Source organism: Gymnodraco acuticeps, unplaced genomic scaffold (assembly GCF_902827175.1).
Source record: "Gymnodraco acuticeps unplaced genomic scaffold, fGymAcu1.1, whole genome shotgun sequence".
Classification (NCBI taxonomy): Eukaryota; Metazoa; Chordata; class Actinopteri; order Perciformes; family Bathydraconidae; genus Gymnodraco; species Gymnodraco acuticeps.
In genome coordinates this window covers 3,029,567-3,050,325 of record NW_022990699.1, presented here as the reverse complement: position 1 = coordinate 3,050,325, position 20,759 = coordinate 3,029,567, and the positions used below count along the sequence as shown (strand labels likewise).

Genomic DNA, 20,759 nt, shown 5'->3' with positions numbered 1-20,759 from the left:
ATCAAAACGCATTTTAATGGCCAAACTAACTTTAAAATAGGCATTTTCCATCGAGAATAAAACGAAGTTCGGCCATGTTTTTTTTTTCTTCAGGGAGAAATTTGAAGATCACCAGACGTCAAACAGAGCACATGGTGTAGTCCAAACGATAGCTGGGGATTCTGGGTAGTGTAGTGTCTTCTGCCATCCTTTACTCCGAAAACATATTTGTTTCTCCGAATCGAAGGGGAAAAATACAAAAGCATTGCACACAATTTAAACCAATCAATGTTGTGTAATTAACAAGGATAATCTGGTGTTTTTTAGTCGATGAGTAGTGCAGATATCACTGTAAAATCAATCGACAGTAAGGGGAATACTTACTTCCGGGTGTACAATTCTCCGTTATCCAATGAGAATGGACGCTCACATTGCCTTTAAGGGCAGCCGACACAAACGAATGCCGTGCTTCCATGTGCGTCTATAGAAGCATATGGACATCCCGGAAAGCTGAAAATGGACGCTAAGGGCCCCCCCTTGCGTTGGAAAAAGCCGACAGGGGACTTGACATAACGTCAACATAGGCCGACCTGGGAGTGAAGGATGTGTTGTTTTGTTAGGGGCTTTGGAGGATACGATATTTAAGGAATGATAATATATTAGTCAATACGAAGGTTTGTGTCTGCTAAACGAGTGTATACGGTATGATACTTTATGTATATTTAGCATAGTTAAGTACTTTTACTTGAGTACATTTCCAAATGCAGGACTCTCATATACAATCCAGCATTGTACATCGTGGTATTTGAAACATGTCATTTAAAAAAAAAAAACGAAGTATCTTTCCCATCTGTGTCCTTGCGGCTGAACCTTAAATATCCGATAATATTGCAAATGTAATTTTTGAAAGAGACATTAATATGGTCTTCGAAGTATCGTATGAAGTACAACGAAATTGCCATACTTAATCAGAGCTGTCTCTTTCTGCATTATATCCATTGAAAAGTACTTGCTTTCAACTGATAGTCACATGCCGTAGCCTATGTGAAGGAAATACTTTCACGTGATATTAGAATTTTGGAAAACTATTTAATATCCTGACATTGTGATGATATAAAGAGACTCATGGTGTCACTGTCGGCTTAAAGAACATGGACGCAAATCCACCCCACCCACAACTACTGAATGCAAATCGGTTGTATTTTTCTAAGACGATCGGTTAAACCTCCAATATATTTGTAAGGTCCGCAGTATACCCAGTGTTGGATTATTGAGGTTTGGTCGTACTTTTTATTGTAATCTTGAGAGTACGCTGGACATTAACAATACGAAGACGTTTTTTTTTTATCAGGATGGGAGACAAAGGATTTTCAGCGCTGCGGCCGATCTTCTGCTTTGCTTCCTTTATTGTATCGCTGCACCTCGTTAACGGAGACCTGAGTTATTCTATTCCAGAAGAGATGAAACGCCAGTCTATTATTGGAAATGCAGCTAAAGATCTCGGTCTTGATCTGAGGACCTTATCTTCCCGAAAGGCCCGTGTTGATTTTGAGGGGACTCGTAAATCGTACTGTGATATTAATCTGAGTACTGGAGATTTGGTCACATCGGAGAGAATGGACAGAGAAAGCCTTTGTGGCAAGAAACCCTCGTGTGTTGTGAAGGTAGATCTGGTGTTAGAAAATCCTCTGGAGCTTCATCGTGTAAGTATCCATATTCAAGATGTAAACGACAACTCGCCGAAATTCAAAAAACACTTGATTGAAATGGAGATAGGCGAGTCAGCTGCTAAGGGTTACCGCTTCTCTATCGAGGAGGCCCATGACGCAGATATAGGTCAAAATGCTTTTCAGAGATACAGTTTACAAAAAAACGAAAACTTTATTCTTGCTGTTGACAGTAACAAAGTTGAACTCGTATTGGAGAATACACTTGATCGTGAAAAACAACAAGAGATCAATTTGCTCCTCACAGCTTTAGATGGAGGCTCTCCTCAGAGATCAGGTACTGTATTCATACACGTCACTGTGCTGGATGCTAATGATAACGCCCCAGTGTTTAGCCAGGCCGTCTATAAAGCCAGTCTGGCTGAAAACTCTCCTCCAGATACCATAGTGATTAATGTTAGTGCTGCAGACGCAGATGAAGGAGTGAATGGAGATGTGACATATGAATTAGGCCATGTGTCTGACGATGATGTAAATGCATTTTCTATTGATTCTAAAACCGGAGAAATCAGAGTAACTGGTGCGATTGACTTTGAAGATATTAGTACTTTTGAAATCAGCGTGGAAGCTAAGGACAGTTTAGGGATATCTTCTTACGCTAAAGTTATAATAGATGTTACTGATATGAATGATAATGCCCCTGTAATATACCTCAAATCCCTGACTAACCCCATACCTGAGAACTTGTCACCTGGTGCAGAGGTGGGCATCATTAACGTGCAGGATAGAGACTCTGAGACTAACGGACAGGTCCGTTGCTCCATTCAGCAACACGTCCCTTTTAAGTTGGTTCCTTCTATTAAAAACTATTATTCTCTGGTGAACCACAGGACAACTGGACCGTGAACTAGTGTCTGAATTACAACATACAATCACTGCCACTGACGAGGGCTCTCCCCCTCTGTCTTCCTCTAAAACTGTTCAGCTATCTGTAGCAGACATCAACGACAACCCACCTGTGTTTGAGGAGCAGTCCTACAGCGCATATGTGACTGAAAACAACAAACCTGGCTCCACTTTATGTTCCGTTACTGCTCAAGACCCCGACTGGAGACAAAACGGTACCGTGATTTATTCTCTGTTACCCGGTGAGGTGAACGGTGCCCCGGTGTCCTCCTATCTGTCTGTTAACGGAGACACAGGGGTGATCCACGCAGTGAGGACGTTTGATTATGAACAGTTCAGGAGTTTTAAAGTGCACGTGATGGCCAGAGACAACGGTTCTCCTCCGCTCAGCAGCAACGTGACCGTCAGTGTGTTCATATCGGATGTGAATGACAACTCTCCTCAGATACTGTACCCCGCCCCGGAGGGCAACTCCTTCATGACCGAGCTGGTCCCCAAAGCTGCACACGGAGGCTCTCTGGTGTCCAAAGTGATCGCGGTGGACGCGGACTCTGGACAGAACGCCTGGCTGTCCTATCATATAGTCAAATCCACTGATCCGGGACTTTTCACTATTGGTCTCCACAGCGGAGAGATCAGGACACAGCGGGACATTTCTGAGTCTGACATTATGAAACAGAACCTTATTGTGTCAGTGAAAGATAACGGACAGCCCTATCTCTCTGCCACCTGCTCCATGTATTTACTTATCTCTGATAACTTGGCTGAGGTGCCAGAACTGAAGGACATTTCTTATGATGAGAAGAACTCCAAACTGACCTCTTATCTGATCATCGCGCTGGTGTCAGTGTCCACCTTTTTTCTCACCTTCATCATCATCATCCTGGGTGTGAGGTTTTGTCGCAGGAGAAAGCCCAGACTGTTGTTTGATGGAGCAGTCGCCATCCCCAGCGCGTATCTCCCTCCTACTTACGCAGATGTTGACGGAACAGGAACTTTACGCAGCGCTTACAATTATGACGCCTACCTGACAACAGGTTCCAGAACCAGTGACTTTAATTTCGTGTCATCTTACAATGACAACACACTGCCTGCTGACCAGACTCTGAGGAAAAGCCCTTCAGACTTTGCTGAAGTGTTTGGAGACTGTGATTCTTCTCCTGAGGTAGGACCCTTTCGAGTGTACCTTCATAATTGATGTATTGTTGTGTACTTGTTGATCAGCTAAGTGTTTTGTTCTGCAAATGTCTGTGCTTCCTGTTAAATTGTTTTGTGGATTTAGAATGCTGGTTAGCAGAAGATTTCAAAAATTATTAATCCTGTAAATTACATAAACCCATTATTTGCTGCCTTTTTATTAACACTTATTTCTTGTCGAATTCATGTTTGGGTGGATTTAGTTTGGGGTGATCTGTCACATTATATACATAGGCTATAATGTAGTAAACTTGTTTGTCACACAGCATTTTTGTCAATCTTCCGGTTTGTATTACTTAATGTTAACCGTCCTTGATTATTTAGAACAGCTGCAGTTCCTACACCCGATTTGGCATGGATGAGGTTCTATCAGAGAGTTAGCATTTTCTTCTTATAAACTCTGTTACTTGCATCAAAGTCTAACAACAATTAATCTTTTGCCATGAGACACATTTTACCTTACAGCTCTCTGGTCTAATGGTGACATTGGTCCTTACTGGTTTTGAGGTATCTGTCCATGGTGTCGAAACACTCCTCATGCATATTCACAACTCAAGATATAAGACGATGATCCGTTAATTATCCCCAAGGGGAATTTAAATTATTCCCTCTGGCTGTTGAATTCACATATAAAGTACAAATAAACATTTATGAATGCACAGTACCAATACACACGTGCATAAGAATACAGATATGCACAAACACATGCATTGTTTTGGACCTCCATTAGAATCACGTATATGTTTTACTATATCTAAATTATCATCAACCTTTTTAATGGAAGCAATTTGAAATGTTTGTTTAATTTTCAACAGTAGGCTACTTTTATATTTTTCGCTAAATGTTTATTTGTGTAAGTTATTATAGATTGGATTGTTATTTACCTGACCTTGTTTGGTATTTTTATTTTAAACACCTTCAGTTTCATGTTAGTTTTATAACACAGTGTTAGGTTAAGTTGCAGTGTCATGCATGTAGGCCTTTTTGTTAGGGGTTAGGATGCGTTTATTTAATGTCATGATATTATATCAGTCAGTCACAGAAGGATTGTTTCTGCTAAACGAGCACATTCGTTGTTGATATGTTAGGTACATTTTCCTGAAGATAGTTATGCACTTTTACCGATGTCACATTTAAAAGGCAGGACTCTCCATTGTGTGACCTGCCCCACCGGGGGGGAGGAGGGGGGGGGGGGGGGGGGGGGGGGGTGCGATAATAAAGGGGGTTAGGATTATTAACGCTAACCTGGGTTCCCCAATACGAGCCCTTAGGACAAATCACGCAGATAAGAGTAAAAGGATGGACAGGGACGCGACCTCAAGTTCAAATGTTTACAAAAGTTTATTATATAAATAATCCGGGAAAAGTTCAGTATTATAAAATGCAGATTAAAATGTGTTCAGCTTTCCCAGTCGACACACCTACATCCCACGATTGAAGGCTGGCTCTGACAAGGAGAGAATAACTAGAAGGATTATAATATCACATAGTGATAGTTAAATAGTCAAAAAGTGATTCTTCTGGCCAACTGCTGAGGGTTTCCCCAAAATCACAATATCACCACTCTGTAGCTGCATTCAATTAACACTCACTGCAAATCACCCATATATCTATCTGCATGCAAAAAGTGCCCCGCAAAACCACATGCTCCACTCCACAGTATGGCCAGGATCGTCACTGAAGAAGGATAACCACAGAGACATGTATTAGACCTTGTGGGACAGGGTGGGTCGTTACAAGGAGGGTGCTGTAGCTTTAAATACTTAATCACTAGTTTGTACACAACACAACAAATTAGACGCAAAACATAGAAGGCAGGCAAATCAATACTTAGGCAACAAATAGCCTGTAGGCATGGTAAAATACAGCTAAAACCTAAGATCAAGAAAAGGAAAGGCAAAACAGTATAGCAAACTAATCCTCTGATGCAAACGCACCCACTCAAATATCACCTCACTGGACACCTCCGCAACGGTGATTCTCTGTCTCTGCTGGGGCTGTCAAGAAGCCTCGTATAGGGGGAATACACGCCTATCAGCCAGACAACGATGACCGGAACAAGAACACACTCGTAATAGTCACAGCTGATTTGGGTGAGGTGTTAGTGGGCATTTAAAGTCTAGCGGGAGATGCTGAACTACGTACAGCTGGGGCGTTTTCCTTATATGGGAGGGCCAGCTGACTAAAGAAGATGGGGGGGGGGGGGGTCTTAAAGGGGCATTGGCGGCCCAGCCACGTGAAAAAATTATCTGACAGCTAATCCAGAAATCAGTAGCGCCGGCTACAGATGCAATGCCCTTTTTTTTACATCTTGGTATTTGCAACACGTTATATAAGAAAGCAGATCAAAGTATAAACCCCATCTCTCTCCATGGCGCTGGACATTTCATCTCTGATAATATTGCAAATTAATTTTGTTGAGCGAGACATGTATATTGTCTTGACATCAATTGATGGAGGAAAACGAAATTGCCATACATCAGAGCTGTCTCTTTCTATCTGCATTATATCCATTGAAAAGTATTTATTTTCATCCGATGGTCAAACGCCAGAGTTATTATGTATGTAAGTGAATTACCTTCACGTGATTTTAGACTTTTGGAAAACTATTTAAAAACCTAAGATTGTGAAGATATAAAGCGTCTCATGGTGTCGCTGTCGGCTTACAGAACATGGATGCACACCATCCCACCCACAACTACTGAACACAAGTCAGTTGTATTTTTCCAAGACGATCGGTTAACACCTGGAAGATATTTTGTATGGTCCGCAGTACCCAGAGTTGGATTATAGAGGGTTTTTTGGTGGTATTTTTTAATTATAATCTGGATAATACGCTGGACATTAACACGACGACAACTGGTTTTGTGTCAGGATGGGAGACAAAGGATTTTCTGCGCTGCGGTCAATCTTCTGCTTTGCTTCCTTTATTGTAGCGTTGCACCTCGTTAACGGAGACCTGAGCTATTCTATTCCAGAAGAGATGAAACGCCAGTCTGTTATTGGGAATGTAGCCAAAGATCTCAGTCTTGATCTGAGGACCTTATCTTCCCGAAAGGCCCGTGTTGATTCTGAGGGGACTCGAAAGCGGAACTGTGATATGAATCTGATTACTGGAGATTTGGTCACATCGGAGAGAATGGACCGAGAAAGCCTTTGTGGCAAGAAACCCTCGTGTGTTGTGAAAGTAGATCTGGTGTTAGAAAACCCCCTGGAGCTTCATCATGTTAGTCTTCATATTCAAGATGTAAATGACAACTCGCCGCAATTTAATGAGAACTTGATTGAATTGGAAATAAGTGAGTCAGCTGAAAAGGGTAACCGCTTCTCTATCGAGAAAGCCCATGACGCAGATATAGGTCAAAATGCTGTTCAGAGGTACAGTTTACAAAAAAATGAAAACTTCATTCTCGCTGTTGACAGTAACAAGGTTGAACTTGTGATAGAGAATAAACTTGATCGTGAAAAGCGAAATGAAATTAATTTGCTCCTCACAGCTTTGGATGGAGGCTCTCCTCAGAGATCAGGTACTGTAGTCATACACGTCACTGTGCTGGATGCTAATGATAACGCCCCAGTGTTTAGCCAGGCCGTCTATAAAGCCAGTCTGCCTGAAAACTCTCCTCCAGATACCATAGTGATTAATGTTAGTGCTACTGACGCAGATGAAGGGGTACATGGAGATGTGACATATAATTTTTGCCACGGATCTGATGATGATATAAATGCATTTTCTATCAATCCTAAATCGGGAGAAGTTAAAGTTACTGGAGTGATTGACTTTGAGGAAAGGAGTTCCTTTGAAATCAGTATAAAAGCTAAAGATGGTTTAGGACTAACCTCTTACACCAAAGTTATAATAGACGTTACTGATATGAATGATAATGCTCCTGTAATATACCTGAAATCCCTGACTAACCCCATAACTGAGAACTTGTCACCTGGTGCAGAGGTGGGCATCATTAACGTGCAGGATAGAGACTCTGAGACTAACGGACGGGTCCGCTGCTCCATTCAACAAAACGTCCCTTTTAAGTTGGTTCCTTCTATTAAAAACTATTATTCTCTGGTGACCACAGGACAACTGGACCGTGAACTAGTGTCTGATTACAACATTACAATCACTGCCACTGATGAGGGCTCTCCCCCTCTGTCCTCCTCTAAAACTGTTCAGTTATCTGTAGCAGACATCAACGACAACCCACCTGTGTTTGAGGAGCAGTCCTACAGCGCATATGTGACTGAAAACAACAAACCTGGCTCCACTTTATGTTCAGTTACTGCTCGAGACCCCGACTGGAGACAAAACGGTACCGTGATTTACTCTCTCTTACCCAGTGAGGTGAACGGTGCCCCGGTGTCCTCCTATCTGTCTGTTAACGGAGACACGGGGGTGATCCACGCTGTGAGGTCGTTTGATTATGAACAGTTCAGGAGTTTTAAAGTCCACGTGATGGCCAGAGACAACGGTTCTCCTCCGCTCAGCAGCAACGTGACCGTCAGTGTGTTCATATCGGATGTGAATGACAACTCTCCTCAGATACTGTACCCCGCCCCGGAGGGCAACTCCTTCATGACCGAGCTGGTCCCCAAAGCTGCACACGGAGGCTCTCTGGTGTCCAAAGTGATCGCGGTGGACGCAGACTCCGGACAGAACGCCTGGCTGTCCTATCATATAGTCAAATCCACTGATCCGGGACTTTTCACTATTGGTCTCCACAGCGGAGAGATCAGGACACAGCGGGACATTTCTGAGTCTGACAGCATGAAACAGAACCTTGTTGTGTCAGTGAAAAGATAACGGACAGCCCTCTCTCTCTGCCACCTGCTCCATGTATTTACTTATCTCTGATAACTTGGCTGAGGTGCCAGAACTGAAGGACATTTCTTACGATGAGAAGAACTCCAAACTGACCTCTTATCTGATCATCGCGCTGGTGTCAGTGTCCACCTTTTTCCTCACCTTCATCATCATCATCCTGGGTGTGAGGTTTTGTCGCAGGAGAAAGCCCAGACTGTTGTTTGATGGAGCAGTCGCCATCCCCAGCGCTTATCTCCCTCCTAATTACGCAGATGTTGACGGAACAGGAACTTTACGCAGCGCTTACAATTATGACGCCTACCTGACAACAGGTTCCAGAACCAGTGACTTTAAGTTTGTTTCATCATACAATGACAACACACTGCCTGCTGACCAGACTCTGAGGAAAAGCCCTTCAGACTTTGCTGAAGTGTTTGGAGACTGTGATTCTTCTCCTGAGGTAGGAAGTGGTGCCACTTAATGTTTGACCTTGCACATTGATTTCCAAGACAATACATAGTGTTGAAAACTTTTTTGTCGAATTGTTTTATTATTATGTATATTCATTATTTAGAGTTGAAGTTACCTTAAGTACATTCATTTCACTTTGCAAGTAAGCACAAGCGTAAATCTTCAGTCATACTCCACAATTGACTTAATTCATATATTGAGCACAATGATGCATCACTAGTTCACAAAAGTGATTATCTTGTAGTTTACAGACATTTTGAATTATTAGGTGATTTTAGATACTATTAAACATTTAAAAATAAGGAAAACATGTTTTTCCGGAAACTGTCTTTCTATCTAAACTGCTCTTGTGTTATTTGTTGAGCTGGATTTTCTTGTTGTATTCTCTGTCCTGGGGCTGAAATTCGCTGTTGCTCTTGTTGTGTTTTTTGAGAAACAGCCTATCCTCTCATGCATCTTTTTAGTTTTTAATCATTTTCGATTTCAATTGTGCTGCCCTTACAATTATGACGCCTACCTGACAACTGGTTCTTGAACCAGTGACTAAAAGTCTGTGCCATCTTACAATGTGAACACACTGCCTGCTGACCAGACTCTGATGACAAGTCCACATATGCTTAAGTGTTTTGAGAGTCAGATGGATTGCCATAGTCTTACATACTTCTTTATCCAACATTTGACTTTGGTAGTTTCCTTCAGGTATGCCTTTCATTTACATATTTCACTGGCCCTATGAGTTCAATTTCTCAAACCATGTTCAGTCCTGTACCTGCATGCCATGTGTTTTTGGCATGAGCATATTTATGAAATGAAAATCCTTAGCGACTCGTCACTATTTTTCTCTTTTAGAAATGTTTTTGATAACATAGCAGGCATTTTAATTGTACTTTGCTGTGACGCATTGTGGTTGATTTAGAATGTCATACTGATCTTTTTGCAACTTCTGGATTGTGTGCTTTTAAAACTTGACATTACTTGACATAATTACGTTCATGTTAAAGGCATTCATTTATTAATTTTAAGGTAAAACAAAGTATTTTCATCTACATAAATTCCTGCATTTCACTGTTTAATTAAGACCTTCAACATGACAAGGTTGTATACATATATATTTTTAACTGCTGTTGAAACAGTGGTTTCATGTGGTTTCAAATTGTACTGAGGAATATGTGTTTGGATCTCTTGATCCAAACACATATTCCTCAGTACAATTTGAATGTATCTTGACGCCATGTTGTCCTTTTTCCTGCTCATAATGAATCAATTTTCACTTCATTTATTGTAATGCATTATTTGCATTGTTCGTCACTTGCTTTTGTTGCAACAGTTGCTCCTTTTCTCCCCTCAAGACTATGCTCCAATTCAAACACTGAGTAAGTGCATTGAACAAATCAATGACTGGATGTGTCAGAACTTTCTCCAATTAAACAAAGATAAAACTGAGGTAATGGTTTTTGGAGCCAAGGCAGAACGTATAAAAGTTAGCGCTGAGCTTCAGTCTGCAATGTTCAAAACAACAGATAAAGCCAGAAATCTAGGTGTAGTCATGGACTCTGACCTGAGTTTCAACAGTCACATTAAAACTGTTACTAAATCAGCCTACTGTCACCTAAAGAATATATCTAGGATTAAAAGACTAATGTCACAGCAGGATTTGGAAAAACCTGTCCATGCTTTTATCTTCAGTAGACTCGACTACTGTAATGGTGTCTTCACAGGTCTCACTAAAAAATCTATTAGGAAGCTGCAGCTGATTCAGAATGCCACTGCTCGAGTCCTCACTAACACTAAGAAAGAGGATCACATCACTCCTGTTCTGAAATCTTTACACTGGCTTCCTGTGTGTCAAAGAATATATTTCAAAATACTGCTGCTGGTTTATAAAGCATTGAATGGTTTAGGCCCAAAATACATTTCTGACCTCCTGCTAAATGATGAACCATCCAGATCTCTCAGGTCTTCAGGGACTGGTCAGCTTTCTGTCCCCAGAGTCAGAACTAAACACGGTAAAGCAGAGTTCAGTTATTATGCTCCAAATATCTGGAACAAACTCCCAGAAACCTGCAGGTCCGCTGCAACTCTGACTACTTTTAAATCCAGGCTGAGGACTTTTCTTTTTGTCGCTGCTTTTAATTGAACTATTCATATCTTAGACTGCACTGTAACTTTTACTATCTTTGATTTTTCTCTTTGCTTTTAAATGAGTATTTTTAAATGTCATTTTATATCATTACTTTTAAATGAGTGTTTCTAGATATAATTGTATAATATGTTCCTTAATGCTCTTAATGTCGTTCATTTTTGTAACACACTTTGAATTGCCTTGTGTTGAAAGGTGCTATATAAATAAACTTGCCTTGCCTTGCCTCAAGTTTAAAATAGCAGTTATCAAAGTTTGAATTAGAATATGTACTTCTTTGAAACGCATGCTGACCAACCATTTTACTTGAGCGATGAATGTTATACCATTTGAAGTAACTGTTGTGATAATATTTTTCAGCTTATCATATTTAGATTTTCTTAGTGATGATAAACTAATGAGTTTGTCCATCAAAATATTGCTTCCTGAGCGTATATTGTGTCCCTCGGACATTGGCCAACTATCTCACATGCCTGGTGTCATTTATAGTTGCATCATGTATTTGTTGTTAAACACAGAGTAATGCTCTGAGAAAACATAGGAGCCCCTTTTCTATTAATGTAGGCCTCTTGCTGTTGAAACACGTTTTACCATTGTTATTTTGTAAATATTTAGATACATCCCATCTGAAATGTTCAGTGATCCGTCCACGGTATACTTTATGAGCTGACATGGTTAATAAGGAAACGCTTTGGTTCTACTTCTCGTCGGTCAGCCATGGTGCTGAAGGTTGTGTCTACAAATTAATCAAACCTAAAAGATTACAGTTTAATACTTTCACTTTGTGTCTTAACATTGAAATGCTGCATTGTTGATCATGCTGGCAGCGCAATGGTGTTTAATGCAGTGCTCGTTGTTGTTCGTACAATTCCAAAATAAGCTCACGGTGTCGCTGCTCACTTGCAGATAGGACGAGGCTCATTTCCACACCCACTGCAAAGGGAGTAATTCAAGCATTAAAACCAGTGCTGCCATTGTTGTACGAGCGGTTCCGTTAATTTTGCCATCACATTGGAACTTTGAAAGCAAAAGGGGACATTTCCTGTCCGCATCCTCTTTCGGGAAAAACAATGGAGCTAAAAGGGAGATTGTGGATTTGTTTCCCCTACGTCTTTGCCGTTTTATTCTACATTTCCAATGCAGACCTCAGCTATTCTGTTCCAGAGGAGATGAGACCTGGATCTATTGTTGGAAATATTGCCAAGGACCTCGGGCTTGAAGCAGGGAAATTGTTCACTCGTAAAGCCCGTATTGATACGGAGGAAAGCTATCAGCACTATTGCGATATTGATCTAAAAACAGGCAATTTTGTCATCCGGGAAAGGATTGACAGGGAGGAGCTGTGTGCGGAAAAGGTTTCGTGTTTGCTTAAATTCGAATTAGTCCTAGAGAGCCCCTTGGAGCTGCACCGCATTTCACTGCTTATTCAGGATGTAAACGACAATTCACCCGTTTTCCAAAAGGATATAATTAAACTGGAAATAAGAGAATCGGCTATCAAAGGAGCTCGATATCGCCTCAATGAAGCTCACGATACTGACATCGGAAAAAATATGGTTGAACAATACATTTTACAAAATAACGAACACTTTGTGTTATCTGTCCGAGACGATACTGATGGGTCTAAAGATGTCGAGTTGGTGTTAGACAAAGAGCTAGACCGTGAAAAAGAACACGATTTAAATGTAGTGATGATTGCTGTTGACGGTGGCAATCCACAAAGATCAGGAAGTGCTATTATACACGTCACTGTGCTGGATGCTAATGATAACGCCCCAGTGTTTGACCAAGCCTTCTACAAAGCCAGTCTGCCTGAAGACTCTGCCCTTGATACTCTGGTCGTCACTGTAAGTGCTACTGATGCAGACGAGGGAGTCAATGGGGCGGTTACTTATGAGTTTAGCCGGATCTCAGAAAGGGCTAAAAAGGTGTTCTCACTCAACAGTCAAACTGGAGAGATCAAAGTCATAGGACTACTTGATTTCGAGAATAATTCTAAATATGAAATGCGTATTGATGCCAAAGATGGTTATGGACTTTCATCCGATTCCAAATTAATGATAGAAATCACTGATATGAATGATAATGCTCCAGTAATATACCTGAAATCCCTGACTAACCCCATACCTGAGAACTTGTCACCTGGTGCAGAGGTGGGCATCATTAACGTGCAGGATAGAGACTCTGAGACTAACGGACAGGTCCGTTGCTCCATTCAGCAACACGTCCCTTTTAAGTTGGTTCCTTCTATTAAAAACTATTATTCTCTGGTAACCACAGGACAACTGGACCGTGAACTAGTGTCTGATTACAACATAACAATCACTGCCACTGACGAGGGCTCTCCCCCTCTGTCTTCCTCTAAAACTGTTCAGTTATCTGTAGCAGACATCAACGACAACCCACCTGTGTTTGAGGAGCAGTCCTACAGCGCATATGTGACTGAAAACAACAAACCTGGCTCCACTTTATGTTCCGTTACTGCTCGAGACCCCGACTGGAGACAAAACGGTACCGTGATTTACTCTCTGTTACCCGGTGAGGTGAACGGTGCCCCGGTGTCCTCCTATCTGTCTGTTAACGGAGACACAGGGGTGATCCACGCTGTGAGGACGTTTGATTATGAACAGTTCAGGAGTTTTAAAGTCAACGTGATGGCCAGAGACAACGGTTCTCCTCCGCTCAGCAGCAACGTGACCGTCAGTGTGTTCATATCGGATGTGAATGACAACTCTCCTCAGATACTGTACCCCGCCCCGGAGGGCAACTCCTTCATGACCGAGCTGGTCCCCAAAGCTGCACACGGAGGCTCTCTGGTGTCCAAAGTGATCGCGGTGGACGCGGACTCCGGACAGAACGCCTGGCTGTCCTATCATATAGTCAAATCCACTGATCCGGGACTTTTCACTATTGGTCTCCACAGCGGAGAGATCAGGACACAGCGGGACATTTCTGAGTCTGACAGCATGAAACAGAACCTAATTGTGTCAGTGAAAGATAACGGACAGCCCTCTCTCTCTGCCACCTGCTCCATGTATTTACTTATCTCTGATAACTTGGCTGAGGTGCCAGAACTGAAGGATATTTCTTTTGATGAGAAGAACTCCAAACTGACCTCTTATCTGATCATTGCTCTGGTGTCAGTGTCCACCTTTTTTCTCACCTTCATCATCATCATCCTGGGTGTGAGGTTTTGTCACAGGAGAAAGCCCAGACTGTTGTTTGATGGAGCAGTCGCCATCCCCAGCGCTTATCTCCCTCCTAATTACGCAGATGTTGACGGAACAGGAACTTTACGCAGCGCTTACAATTATGACGCCTACCTGACAACAGGTTCCAGAACCAGTGACTTTAAGTTTGTCTCATCTTACAATGACAACACACTGCCTGCTGACCAGACTCTGAGGAAAAGCCCTTCAGACTTTGCTGGAGTGTTTGGAGACTGTGATTCTTCTCCTGAGGTAGGAGCCTTCCTGTGTCTTTGTCATAGTTGATGTTTTTGGTGCTAACTTGTAGAGCAGAGAAGTGTTATGTTATTCACATTTGTGTGCTTCCTGTAAAATTGTTTTGTGGATTTTGAAATACATTTTAAGATAACAGAAGATTTCCAAAATGGTTATTTGCTGCCTTATTATAGTTGTCTTTATTGTCAAATGTATTTGCGTTGATTTAGTTTGGGGGTGATGTTTACTGTCCTTGATTAATTAGAACAGCTGCAGTTCCTACGCCTGATTCATCATGGATATGAGGTTCTATAGTCTAAGAACGAGTTAACATTCAGGTATTAGACCTCTCTTAATCACATCACTGCAGTCTGAGAACACTTATCATTTTACTGATGACAAACTTTAACAAACAGTGCTCTGGTCTATTGGTGTCTTCCGTCCATTCTGGTTTTGTGACATCTGTCCATGGTGCTGAAACACTCCTCAAGCATATTCACAACTGAAGATATAAGATGTTTTTTAGAGAGGTGCCAGAGCGAAGAGGCTTCCTGGTTCTCGGCTCCAGGGAGCAGTTGTAGATTTTTTTTTCCTTAGAAACACTATCAAATGTGATTAGGCTAAATTAAAGATAGTAATATAACGATTTGAATTGTTATTAATAATATTGTTGTTTCATAATATCTTTAAATTATTTAACGCTAGCTTTCCATAGAATCACCTGTATTTATTAAAAAATCTATATTATTATCAACCTTTTCAATTTGGAAGCTATTTTTTGTTTTGTTTTCAACACTACTTTTATATTTTTTAGCTAAATGCTTATCCGTTATTATAGTTAGGTTCCTTGTTATTTTCCTGACCTTGTTTCTTATTTTCTATAAAACACCTACAATTGTATATAGTTTTATGACACAGTGTCAGGGTAAGTTGCAGTGTGATGCATTTAGGCCTTTTTGTAAGGGCTTAATAGGATGCTTTATTTAATGTCATGATATTAATCAGTCACAGAAGGATTGTTTCTGCTAAACGAATACGTACGTTGTTGATACTTTAGGTACATTTTGCTGAAGATATTTATGTACTTTTACTTGAGTCACATTTAAAATGCTCTCAGATGCAATGCAGTTTCTTAACATCGTGGTATTTTAAACTTGTTATTTAAGAAAAAAGATCGAAGTATCTTCCCCATCACTGTCCATGGTGCTGGACATTGGATCTCTGTTAATAAGCCCTCCCATGTGATCTTCCTTTTGACTCTCTCCATGGGACTGAAACTACTTATTTTCTCCTTTAGACATCATTTCAAATGTTCCAATGTTTCATTATAATTATGATAATAATTATAATGAAACATAATGATATTAATGATTACACTAATCATTATTATGCATAATAAGTAATGATTTAATTCGAATCCATAAACCTCAATAATTAATACCTGCAACAAGAACATACTTTATTTGTTACCACATACACGTGATATAAGTGATAGAAAAAGTGTTCATTTGTTAAAGGTAGGTAATTCACTTCAGAAACAGTTTTTGTTATATTCCATGGAAAGCTCTTGCATCCCGAGCAATGAATAAATTAAATGCTTTGACAATAAATATATACAAATATTTCATCTGTGGAAGCCGTGGCGCTGTAAAAACGCTCAGATAACTGGATGGCCTGCCTGCCTGTCAGCCTTCCATCTCGTGCACAAACTTATCTCGCGTCCTCATTGGTCATGTGCGCGTTCGTGTGTGTTGGAGGAGGGGCTCTGTAAGGAAGTCTGAAGGAAGGGGCAGATTTTTTTTGGTTGTATACTTTCAAATTCTAGTTTACTCGAGCTGGTTTCTCCATTCTTACCTACTTTCAAATAACGATAGCTTTCCATTGGAATCACGTGGATTTGTTTCCAACATCTAAATTCTTATCAAACTTTTAAATCTAGAAGCAATTTTTATTAGTTTTTTTAATTTTCAACATTGCTTTACTAGTTTTGCTGGATTTGTATTTGCGTGTGACTTGTTTTGTTTGGAATGCTATTTCCCTGACCTTGTTTGTTGTTTATCTTTAAAACACCTGTTTTTACATTACAGTGATAGAGCATTTTGCACTGTCATGCATGTTGGCCTTTTGTTAGGGGCTTTGGAGGATACGATATTTAAGGAATGATAATATATTAGTCAATACGAAGGTTTGTGTCTGCTAAACGAGTGTATACGGTATGATACTTTATGTACATTTAGCATAGTTAAGTACTTTTACTTGAGTACATTTCCAAATGCAGGACTCTCATATACAATCCAGCATTGTACATCGTGGTATTTGAAACATGTCATTTAAAAAAAAATCGAAGTATCTTTCCCATCTGTGTCCTTGCGGCTGAACCTTAAATATCCGATAATATTGCAAATGTAATTTTTGAAAGAGACAGTAATATGGTCTTCGAAGTATCGTATGAAGTACAACGAAATTGCCATACTTAATCAGAGCTGTCTCTTTCTGCATTATATCCATTGAAAAGTACTTGCTTTCAACTGATAGTCACATGCCGTAGCCTATGTGAAGGAAATACTTTCACGTGATATTAGAATTTTGGAAAACTATTTAATATCCTGACATTGTGAAGATATAAAGAGACTCATGGTGTCACTGTCGGCTTAAAGAACATGGACGCAAATCCACCCCACCCACAACTACTGAATGCAAATCGGTTGTATTTTTCTAAGACGATCGGTTAAACCTCCAATATATTTGTAAGGTCCGCAGTATACCCAGTGTTGGATTATTGAGGTTTGGTCGTACTTTTTATTGTAATCTTGAGAGTACGCTGGACATTAACAATACGAAGACGTTTTTTTTTATCAGGATGGGAGACAAAGGATTTTCAGCGCTGCGGCCGATCTTCTGCTTTGCTTCCTTTATTGTATCGCTGCACCTCGTTAACGGAGACCTGAGTTATTCTATTCAAGAAGAGATGAAACGCCAGTCTATTATTGGAAATGCAGCTAAAGATCTCGGTCTTGATCTGAGGACCTTATCTTCCCGAAAGGCCCGTGTTGATTCTGAGGGGACTCGTAAATCGTACTGTGATATTAATCTGAGTACTGGAGATTTGGTCACATCGGAGAGAATGGACCGAGAAAGCCTTTGTGGCAAGAAACCCTCGTGTGTTGTGAAAGTAGATCTGGTGTTAGAAACCCCCCTGGAGCTTCATCGTGTTAGTATCCATATTCAAGATGTAAATGACAACTCGCCAACATTCAAAGATAATTTGATTGAATTGGAAATAAGTGAGTCAGCTGAAAAGAGTAACCGCTTTTCTATCGAGGAGGCCCATGACGCAGATATAGGTCAAAATGCTGTTCAGAGATACAGTTTACAAAAAAACGACAACTTTGTTCTCGCTGTTGGCAGTAACAAAGTTGAACTCGTTTTGGAAAATAAACTTGATCGAGAAAAGCAAAATTATATTAATTTGCTCCTCACAGCTTTTGATGGAGGCTCTCCTCAGAGATCAGGTACTGTAGTCATACACGTCACTGTGCTGGATGCTAATGATAACGGCCCAGTGTTTAGCCAGGCCGTCTATAAAGCCAGTCTGCCTGAAAACTCTCCTCCAGATACTATAGTAATTAATGTTAGTGCTACTGACGCAGATGAAGGGGTAAATGGAGATGTGACATATGACTTTGGCCACGGATCTGAGGACTATGTCAATATATTTTCAATTGATCATAAAACTGGCAAAATTAAAGTAACAGGAGTGATTGATTTTGAAGAAATTAGCTCGTTTGAAATGAAAATTAAAGCTAAAGATGGGTTAGGACTAATATCTTATGCCAAAGTTATAATTGATGTTACTGATTTGAATGATAATGCCCCTGTAATATACCTGAAATCTCTGACTAACCCCATTCCTGAAAACTCGTCACCTGGTTCAGAGGTGGGCATCATTAACGTGCAGGATAGAGACTCTGAGACTAACGGACAGGTCCGCTGCTCCATTCAGCAAAACGTCCCTTTTAAGTTGGTTCCTTCTATTAAAAACTATTATTCTCTGGTGACCACAGGACAACTGGACCGTGAACTAGTGTCTGATTACAACATTACAATCACTGCCACTGACGAGGGCTCTCCCCCTCTGTCCTCCTCTAAAACTGTTCAGTTATCTGTAGCAGACATCAACGACAACCCACCTGTGTTTGAGGAGCAGTCCTACAGCGCATATGTGACTGAAAACAACAAACCTGGCTCCACTTTATGTTCCGTTACTGCTCGAGACCCCGACTGGAGACAAAACGGTACCGTGATTTATTCTCTGTTACCCGGTGAGGTGAACGGTGCCCCGGTGTCCTCCTATCTGTCTGTTAACGGAGACACGGGGGTGATCCACGCTGTGAGGACGTTTGATTATGAACAGTTCAGGAGTTTTAAAGTGCACGTGATGGCCAGAGACAACGGTTCTCCTCCGCTCAGCAGCAACGTGACCGTCAGTGTGTTCATATCGGATGTGAATGACAACTCTCCTCAGATACTGTACCCCGCCCCGGAGGGCAACTCCTTCATGACCGAGCTGGTCCCCAAAGCTGCACACGGAGGCTCTCTGGTGTCCAAAGTGATCGCGGTGGACGCGGACTCCGGACAGAACGCCTGGCTGTCCTATCATATAGTCAAATCCACTGATCCGGGACTTTTCACTATTGGTCTCCACAGCGGAGAGATCAGGACACAGCGGGACATTTCTGAGTCTGACAGCATGAAACAGAACCTTGTTGTGTCAGTGAAAGATAACGGACAGCCCTCTCTCTCTGCCACCTGCTCCATGTATTTACTTATCTCTGATAACTTGGCTGAGGTGCCAGAACTGAAGGATATTTCTTACGATGAGAAGAACTCCAAACTGACCTCTTATCTGATCATCGCTCTGGTGTCCGTGTCCACCTTTTTCCTCACCTTCATCATCATCATCCTGGGTGTGAGGTTTTGTCGCAGGAGAAAGCCCAGACTGTTGTTTGATGGAGCAGTCGCCATCCCCAGCGCTTATCTCCCTCCTAATTACGCAGATGTTGACGGAACAGGAACTTTACGCAGCGCTTACAATTATGACGCCTACCTGACAACAGGTTCTAGAACCAGTGACTTTAAGTTTGTGTCATCTTACAATGACAACACACTGCCTGCTGACCAGACTCTGAGGAAAAGCCCTTCAGACTTTGCTGAAGTGTTTGGAGACTGTGATTCTTCTCCTGAGGTAGGAACCTTTCGAGTGTACCTTCATAGTTGATGTATTGTTGTGTACTTGTTGATCAGCTATAGTGTTTTGTTCTGCAAATGTGTGTGCTTCCTGTTAAATTGTTTTGTGGATTTATAATTTTGGTTAGCAGAAGATTTCAAAAATTATGAATCCTGTAAATTACATAAACCCATTATTTGCTGCCTTTTTATTAACACATATTTCTTGTCGAATTCATGTTTGGGTGGATTTAGTTTGGGGTGATCTGTCACATTATATACATAGGCTATAATGTAGTAAACTTGTTTGTCACACAGCATTTTTGTCAATCTTCCGGTTTGTATTACTTAATGTTAACCGTCCTTGATTATTTAGACCAGCTGCAGTTCCTACACCCGATTTGGCATGGATGAGGTTCTATCAGAGAGTTAGCATTTTCTTCTTATAAACTCTGTTACTTGCATCAAAGTCTAACAACAATTAATCTTTTGCCATGAGACACATTTTACCTTACAGCTCTCTGGTCTAATGGTGACATTGGTCCTTACTGGTTTTGAGGTATCTGTCCATGGTGTTGAAACACTCCTCATGCATATTCACAACTCAAGATATAAGACGATGACCCGTTAATTATCCCCAAGGGGAATTTAAATGTTTCCCTCATGGCTGTTGAATTCACATAGTAAAGTACAAATAAACATGCATGAATGCACAGTACCAATACACACGTGCATAAGAATACAGATATGCACAAACACATGCATTGTTTTGGACCTCCATTAGAATCACGTATATGTTTTACTATATCTAAATTATCATCAACCTTTTTAATGGAAGCAATTTGAAATGTTTGTTTAATTTTCAACAGTACTTTTATATTTTTCGCTAAATGTTTATTTGTGTAAGTTATTATAGATTGGATTGTTAT

General features: G+C 40.9%; 4 protein-coding genes across 4 annotated transcripts; all 4 read left to right on the top strand.

The window, feature by feature from the left end:
• Positions 1–899: 899 nt before the first annotated feature.
• Positions 900–3,846, top strand: LOC117555766 (protocadherin gamma-A11-like). The gene is given in 4 exon segments (XM_034230730.1): positions 900–916; positions 1,331–2,528; positions 2,530–3,717; positions 3,835–3,846. Coding segments are annotated over 4 exon segments (2,415 nt in total).
• A 2,647-nt stretch (positions 3,847–6,493) lies between these two features.
• Positions 6,494–9,031, top strand: LOC117555765 (protocadherin gamma-A11-like). The gene is given in 2 exon segments (XM_034230729.1): positions 6,494–8,541; positions 8,543–9,031. Coding segments are annotated over 2 exon segments (2,406 nt in total). The 5' UTR covers positions 6,494–6,624.
• Positions 9,032–12,139: 3,108 nt separating this feature from the next.
• LOC117555764 (protocadherin gamma-A11-like) lies at positions 12,140–14,655 on the top strand. The gene has a single exon (XM_034230728.1). It carries the CDS (start codon positions 12,232–12,234, stop codon positions 14,653–14,655), a length of 2,424 nt encoding a protein of 807 aa, XP_034086619.1. The 5' UTR covers positions 12,140–12,231.
• Positions 14,656–17,321: 2,666 nt separating this feature from the next.
• Positions 17,322–19,882, top strand: LOC117555762 (protocadherin gamma-A11-like). The gene has a single exon (XM_034230727.1). The coding sequence runs from the start codon at positions 17,465–17,467 to the stop codon at positions 19,880–19,882; it is 2,418 nt and encodes an 805-aa protein (XP_034086618.1). The 5' UTR covers positions 17,322–17,464.
• The last annotated feature ends 877 nt before the right edge of the window (positions 19,883–20,759 follow it).